Source organism: Dipteris shenzhenensis, chromosome 25, assembly GCF_047967505.1.
Source record: "Dipteris shenzhenensis isolate YYH24624 ecotype China chromosome 25, Dip_SZ_1.0, whole genome shotgun sequence".
Classification (NCBI taxonomy): domain Eukaryota; kingdom Viridiplantae; phylum Streptophyta; class Polypodiopsida; order Gleicheniales; family Dipteridaceae; genus Dipteris; species Dipteris shenzhenensis.
This window is the reverse complement of record NC_141620.1, coordinates 43,615,509-43,622,835: the sequence shown is the minus strand read 5'-3', so window position 1 is coordinate 43,622,835 and position 7,327 is coordinate 43,615,509. Positions and strand designations below refer to the sequence as shown.

The window sequence follows — 7,327 nt, the reverse complement described above, 5'->3', positions numbered from 1 at the left end:
TGCTATTAGGCTTGACATCTTTGCATTGAATGGGCTTATGCTGCCTCTTCTGCACTAACACATCATAAATCTGCTCTTTCCAATACTGAAAGTTTGATCCATCCAACCTCTCAATATCAAAGAGGGCACAATAGGTCACAACCAAAGAGCAGTATAGTGCAATAGGCAACCCAAATGACCAAAAAATATAGTGTTGTCCATGCCTGCTCAACCAATGGCAATAGGAGCCCAGCTCAACTATCCATAAACATTAGTGCGGCATCCACCAATGCAAATCCATAATGCATCGAAATGGCATTTACTGCATCACCAATGCATCACCTCAAGTGTGCAATCCTTTAGCAACAAAATCAAGCATTCACCACTTGCCAAATGTGCCAAAGTGACTTGCCAAAATGCCAATAATGCCCTTGGACTGAAGTGAGATCCCAATCACTTTCTGTAATTTACTGTGAGTTCCCAATTCACTGTTGTGCAAGAGAAATTCCTACAACAATACCTCACAGCCACTTTGGGCAAAATAACACGCTGTCCCTGTTTTTGAACAGCGATATCTTTTCACCGAAAGACCGGATGCCAAAGCTGTAAACAGCAAAGTTGTAGCTGGTAAAAAGATCTACAACTTGTCAGTTGACCTCAAGAGCCAAATCCTTCTGGATTCTCAGATATTCTCACCTGAAAAATAGCTTCCTGCACATTGGTCACAAATAGACAGTAGACTGCAACTTTTTGTGGTTTTGCAGAGGCTGTAACTCCTGCAGCTTATACCGGATCAACTTGCTTCTAGAAGCAAAGTTGTAGTATTTTTTGTGAACTACAACTTTTCAGTTCGGCACAAAGTGCAATTCCGCACCAGGAAAGAGATATTCAGTCCTGAAAATGACTGTTCTGTCATTAAAAAAAAAAAAACAGCAGCAACTATTCAATGACCTGTCAGTCAAGAATATCAATCATTTTCTCGCGGGCTTCAAAGCATAACCAGATATTGAACATCCAATTTCTGAGCAAAATATTTGCATATACTGTGGCATCCAATGCATAAATCGCTTTCTGGAAATTGCATACCAGAGAATAAAAAAAGCCTTTCAAGAGTCCCCAAAATGCATTTACTGCATGTATATGGCCTCATTATATTGGCATTCAAGTGAACATCAAATTGTATGCATTTGCCACTCACTTATGCATCCAAAATGCATCACCAATGGCATATACCAAGTGACATTTACTGCATCATTTTGCCAAAACGCATCAACTTGCCAAAGTGTATCAACATGTATGCATTTGCCAATATACAGTCTGCAAAATGGCTGTCTGCACACTGATCACGAACTGTCCCTATTTTGGATAGTAAATAACTCTGTACTGTAAACTCGGATGACCAAGCTGTCAACGGAGAAAATGTAGCCCTTCCAAAGTTCTCCGACTCCTCTGTTGGGCACCGAGCCTAAATCCTTATGGATTTGCAAATACTTGCTGTCGAAAATGGCATTCTGCTCACTTTTACTGTCTGAAATACTGTCAGATTTCCAGACTAAAAACAAAGAACTCACTCTTTTTCTCCAAAGTGGATGTTGTTGCTATCACTGGGCTGCTCTTCCTTTGCTCACGAGAAGGAGAATGGTATGGAGAGAAAGAGACTCCTGTCTACTCCATCTAAGAGCTCGCAGTGGCTCACGAGCCATCTGCAGCAGCTGCAGCTACAAAGAGCTTCCCTACAGCCCTCTCCAAACAATGCTCTCCAATGAAGGCTCAACCTCAACTCCAGCCTGCAGCACACCCCAACGTAGAAACCTCTGCATTGAGCAACTCCTACAACGCCAGTCGCGTGGCATCACACCTCTCTAGTCAACGTCCTAACAACAACGCATCGCTCAAAGCTCTAGCCTTAGCAGTAGTAGCAAGCCTAAACGGTGCTTTTACGACCAAGCTCCAAGACACAAGCTGCCTCTAAGACTCATACGACAGCTTCCAACGATATCCACTCGTGAGTTGCGAAACACCAATGTCAACGATCTCCAGCAAGTATCTACGAAGCAATGCCTCCAACAAGCACACAACGGCCAGCCACTTGCTGCAAAGGATGCATCAACAGCCAACGATAGGCTCCCACGAGACAACGTCAAGACCAACGGACAGCGGTCTCCTTCCAACGCTAGGTTGCTAGAGCACTGGAGCGCTGGAAGATAACCCAAAGTGATTCTTGCAGCTGCATTGTAGAGCAAACAGATTTGGATCATGTCTACCCAAAATCTCTCCGTGAATGAGAGAATCAAGCTCTCCAAAGCTCCTGGTAGATCTCTCGAAGCAGTGTCCGTTCTCCTCTCACCGAGCTCCTCGTAGATCGAATGCCATGGGCTCTGATACCAGTTGTGGGAGAGGAGAGCACACACAAAAGGGGTAAGGAGACACCAAAATGTGGTGGAGCAAAAGCTACTCCAGCTTATTCCTCTATCATATATATATGAGTATACATGGGCACTGTACAAGTGGGTGGGCACACTGCCCTTTACCCCAACAGTGAACCTAACCAAGCAACTAGATAACTCACCCAATGATGCAGTGGCCATCCGATCGTCTAGACATGAAGGTGGAGATTTTGGATATCCATGGTAGTGCTGATAATGACATGAGAAATTAGGTTTGGGATACAAAGACTGGAAAATACCTTTTCCATCGAGAAGATTCCTTATGTTTTAAAGCTTCACCCTCATGATGATAAGTAGATTGTTCCTCTAGTAGGAATGTGTGACAAAAAGATTCTTCAATGGGATATCAACACAAGGGAATTATACAAGTGTCAGCATCTGAGGGCTATCAATACAATCAATTTTGTGGATACTAATTGTAGGTTTATAGCTTCTAGTGATGAAAAATCTCTACGAGATTTGGGATCCTTGTTGTGATTTTATACATAAGTGAAGCATGTATATATACTCTATGCCTTCCATTGTTGTGCATCCCGATAGCAATTGGTTTGGTATGGTAGTCTTTAGGTTTACAGTTCTTTCATAATTCAACCTATATATTTAATTAGGTCACGCAAGTGCGAGGAAAGTAAAGAATGGCGAACAGACTCTACAAAAATTTCATCATGGTAATTTAGTTCTTCTTTTTATGCCAGTTGTGGATTAGTTCACAGGCTTTAGGAAATGAGAAGACAATCAATACAAACAACAAAATTGGAGCGAGAGAGGAGACTACCTAATATTGCCAACTCCTAAAACTAGGCATCAAAAACTCCCTCCACAAAACGTCAAGATCTTTGTCATAGATTTCTGTATTGATAAATCAAACTTGGCATTGACAAGCTTGCTTGTCGTCTTAGAGCCATATTTGGCTACTAGAGCTTGCTATCTTAGAGACTTGTAAAGTGGATATATTTATTTGGTGAGATTTAATCATAGCTCTACAGGAATCGGTTGATGATGTTTGTTCCAATGAGCAAAGTTTAGTAACAAGAACTAATTTCCCCCAATGTTGCATGGTCGACCTTAATTAGTTGCTTTAGTAGCTGGAAACTAGAGGCAGAATCGATAACGAGAGTAACTTAAGGTTAACAAGCACATGAAAACTTGCCATGCTACCAAAACTTGATATAAGCCTGATGCCCTACATTCTTTTCTGATAGACACCTCTAGAGTCTTCAATGCAATAACCAGACAATGATCATGCAAGGCAGCCCTACTCCATCCAAAACATAAGAAAAGGTCGTTGCGGGAAGGCTTTATGCAACATTCGAGTCCTTTGGCCTCACCTTGGCATCGGTCACGAGTAGACACTTGACTAGCTAATCCTCATCTCCATGCCCTCATCCTTCATGTTTGATCGTTGCACTCCTTCCCCTTTGCATCACATCTATCTCGCACTCTATTTGCAACAACTCCATGTCGCATGCTTGTCGTACGAGAAGTTTCACATCGATATAATTTACTCCCAATTTACTTCACTTGAAAAAATGCATTGAATTCTATAAAAGGTTAACTAATGCAAAGAGATACATCTAGGAATTCATTTTCCAATCCAATAAAATAGAATCTTGCACATATTGCAAATTCTCTTATATTATACTTTGTTTAATATAGAACATTGTGTTTTCCTACATACAATACAATTTCTAAGTTGGAAAATATAGCGTTCCTATAGAGATAAGTATGTTATATTTCATATATGGGTAATCCTTCATATCGTTAGAGGTATATTTCATATATGGGTAATCCTTCATATGATTAGAGAGCAAGGTAGTGAGCAAGGAGGTCCTCAACTGTGGCAAATGATGAGTCAAACACATCTCTGCTGAGCCCCTGATCAAAGTACTGGAACAAGTAAGCATTGGCTGAGTACATAGAGTATGCTCTGGACAGGGCACAAGATGCTGGAGCTATGGCAGAATAGCAGTTGCTTAGCAGGCCTGCAGACATTTCATACTTCCCCAGGTTAGCTGGATGTGCAGCAACAGTCAAGGGATCTATAGACCATATTGGATACAATGCCTTATCATTGAACATTGAGACATCAGCCTCCAGACTGTCTCGGCCCCTGAGAACCAGTAGATTGGCAAGGCAGCGGTCCATCGATTTGTATATAGTATTGGGTTTTTTGTCGGAGGTAACATTCGGATCAGATTGTGCTTCTTTTGGGTTCATCAGTGGTTCCATGTAGAGCATCCTTTTGAGCTGCTTCATCTGGGATTTCCACGAGAATGTTGTAAAATCTATGATGTTTGCCGGTACCTGCACGCCGAGGCAATGACAATTAACAATGCTGGGTGGAGGGAATGTAAAATGCGAGAAGGAGAGATCTGATCCGCTCATGGAAATGCAAATATATATACAGGTTCTTCACGAAACGGTTGAGAAATTGGACGAAAGAACTCGTGCAAGAGGGTACTAAATGGGTTCGTTGCCTGCGGTGTCGCACGCAGTGCCAGCATACGATAGCTCGGATGGGCACAAAGAAGAGACACAAGGTCGGAAAGTATTCTGATGCGAGGGCCTGCTTGAGAAATGTTGCATGAAGCAACAGGGACGCAGCCTTTCCTTTCGCCTTTTTCCCCTGATTCGACTTGCCTGAAATAAGCTGGCAGTAGGATCGAAGCTAGCGAACGAGCTCCCACTTGGTTCATGTCGTCGAAAGAAGGCCTTTGCATCCCAAGCACCTTCTTACACGTTGCCATGAGTGCTTCATTCCTTACAAGAACAAGGCCGTCGGCCAAATCTTGCAAATGTGCAAGGGAGAGTATCGTGTTGTAGCATTGAACAATCACCTCGCCATCTGATGGCCAAATACAGTGGCTGAGGATAAGAGACGACGGGTATTCATCACGGAGTACCTCCAATAAATAAGCACCTATGGTTGAAGCATTCAAGTTGTAAGAATTCAAGTTGTATGTTGCCTGTACTAGACAGTGGAGTGGAAACAACTACAGAATTTGCAGCTCACAAACGGATGAATGCAAAGAGCTTTGCGACGGCGTCAAATTAATCTCTGTGAGCGACAAAGTAGAGAGACAAAGGAAGTGGAGTGGAAAATTTGCAGCACAAACTGATGAATGCAGTGGAGTGGAAACAACTACAGAATTTGCAGCACAAACTGATCAATGCAGTGGAGTGGAAGCGACTACAGAATTTGCAGCATAAACTGATGAATGCAAAGAGCTTTGCGCTGTCAGCGACAAAATAGAGAGACAAAGGAAGCTAACCCAGGCCTGCTCCGGTGCCTCCTGCTATGCTTTGCATCGTTATAAAACCGCCCAATACATCGCATGCCTCAACCTGGATAAACACAGAAAAAACACAACAGGCTATGAAAATCATTACCATATCTCTCTGTGCAATTTCATTCAACAAGAAGAAACTCTGCTCACATGCAGAGATCGGCAGGAAAAGCAAGGCAATCAGCTTCACCTCCCGTCTAATCAGGTTGAGAATGGCGTCCTGGCATTTGGGACCGTGTTTGCAAAATCCCCTGGCCCAATTATTCCCCGACCCACTGTCCTGCGTGAAGGAGCTTTGTGTTCCATATCTCCAAGAATTATTTCCGACGCTGGCTCTCTTCTTCACGGCAGCAACGACCTGCGCCGATACAAGAAACTGTCAATATACTGTCTACAGAAGGAGCATAGAACGGTAAGAAGAAACAGAGCGTAGATTAACTTAGAAGAAAGGCATGGGCAGGCGCGCAATTGGGAGCGAGGCGCAAATTACCTTGGGCTCCATATCGATAAGCACAGCGCGAGCGGGTGCAGGAGAATGAGGGTGAGGAGGTTCATGGAAGAACTCATGGGGAGGAGAAGCGGAAGAGTGGAGGGAAGAGAGGGCATCAAAGAAGGAAAATCCGAATTGATTACCACCCTGGCCGAGCTGCAAGGTGATCAAGCCCATGTGAGGAGGTGAAGATTGCATGCAGAAGCGCGCGTGAAAGGGATAAGGGTGAAGGATACGTCAAGGACTTGTTCCTCTGAAGCGTTCTTGGCAATTGCTGCAGATCTTCTTGATCTCCATCCCGTCCTCATTCTGTAGGTTCTAACGTAATTCCAGTGCTTCGACAAGATTCCTACTCTGAATGATGATGCCGAAGAGTCCTTTCGTCTACAGTGTAGTGCACTGCTTAACATCCCTTTGAAGCTGCTGTATATGGCCGCCAACGGTGTACTAAGCAGTGCAGTTCCTGAAACCTCAGTGCAGGATGCATAAAAAGCTAATAATGTCTTGGTTGTCTAGTTTTGTCGGGAAAGAGAGCGCAGGTTTCCTCTTTGGGTGTCGTTGTTGTTGCAATGGTTTCGGTGTTGGTCTTTTTACTGATCACCGTGCGTGGATCTTTTTACCATTGTTGATCACCACGAATGATCGTTTGTTGTTGCAATTGCAGCAATGGTAATAAAATGGGATCAGCAGTCCTACCATTCGTCATGTGAATGAGTGTAATCCCTTGCGAAAAGAGCATGTTGAAAAATTCAGCAATATCTGTGGCTAGCCTGTGAGGCAGCTGGTTTCCCCCCCTTATCAGGCAGTCCATGGATTACAACATTTTTTGCTCTGTTCTCTCTTTCCTACCACTCTTCGAATCCATTCTTGAGGCACATGGTTGCATCTCCTTCACTGTAGTTTGAATGGGGCCTCCATTTGTGCCGTTTTGGAGAGGACTTCACCCCAAGTTGAATTTTCTTTGTCAAGCATTTTCCCTTCTCTGCATGGCCATCTTCCATTATCCTTACCTCAGCTTTCAAGGCTCTCACTTCTGCCTTGAGTGCATCATTATTCTCTTGTATAGAGCATTTTTATTCTCATCTTCTTCTTGTTTTTTGAGACCGCATCCTCAGGTTGTTCTA

The 7,327-nt window shown here is 43.4% G+C and overlaps 1 protein-coding gene across 1 annotated transcript; it reads right to left on the bottom strand.

Moving 5' to 3' along the window:
* Window positions 1-4,197: 4,197 nt before the first annotated feature.
* Window positions 4,198-6,623, bottom strand: LOC147885921 (uncharacterized). The gene is made up of 5 exons (XM_087396812.1): window positions 6,204-6,623; window positions 5,904-6,071; window positions 5,699-5,771; window positions 4,904-5,346; window positions 4,198-4,730 (listed from the first exon to the last, which is right to left on the bottom strand). The coding sequence occupies exons 1-5, from the start codon at window positions 6,399-6,401 to the stop codon at window positions 4,227-4,229; spliced, it is 1,386 nt and encodes a 461-aa protein (XP_087252938.1). The 5' UTR covers window positions 6,402-6,623; the 3' UTR covers window positions 4,198-4,226.
* Window positions 6,624-7,327: the final 704 nt, after the last annotated feature.

Bases quoted from the DNA above. Each gene is read 5' to 3' on its own strand.
- LOC147885921 (XM_087396812.1), bottom strand. From the start codon at position 6,401: ATGCAATCTTCACCTCCTCACATGGGCTTGATCACCTTGCAGCTCGGC. The intron at 5,347-5,698 runs GTTAGCTTCCTT...CTTCAACCATAG, and splicing joins AGGCACCGGAGCAGGCCTGG to GTGCTTATTTATTGGAGGTA. The intron at 4,731-4,903 runs GCAACGAACCCA...CTCGGCGTGCAG, and splicing joins CACTGCGTGCGACACCGCAG to GTACCGGCAAACATCATAGA.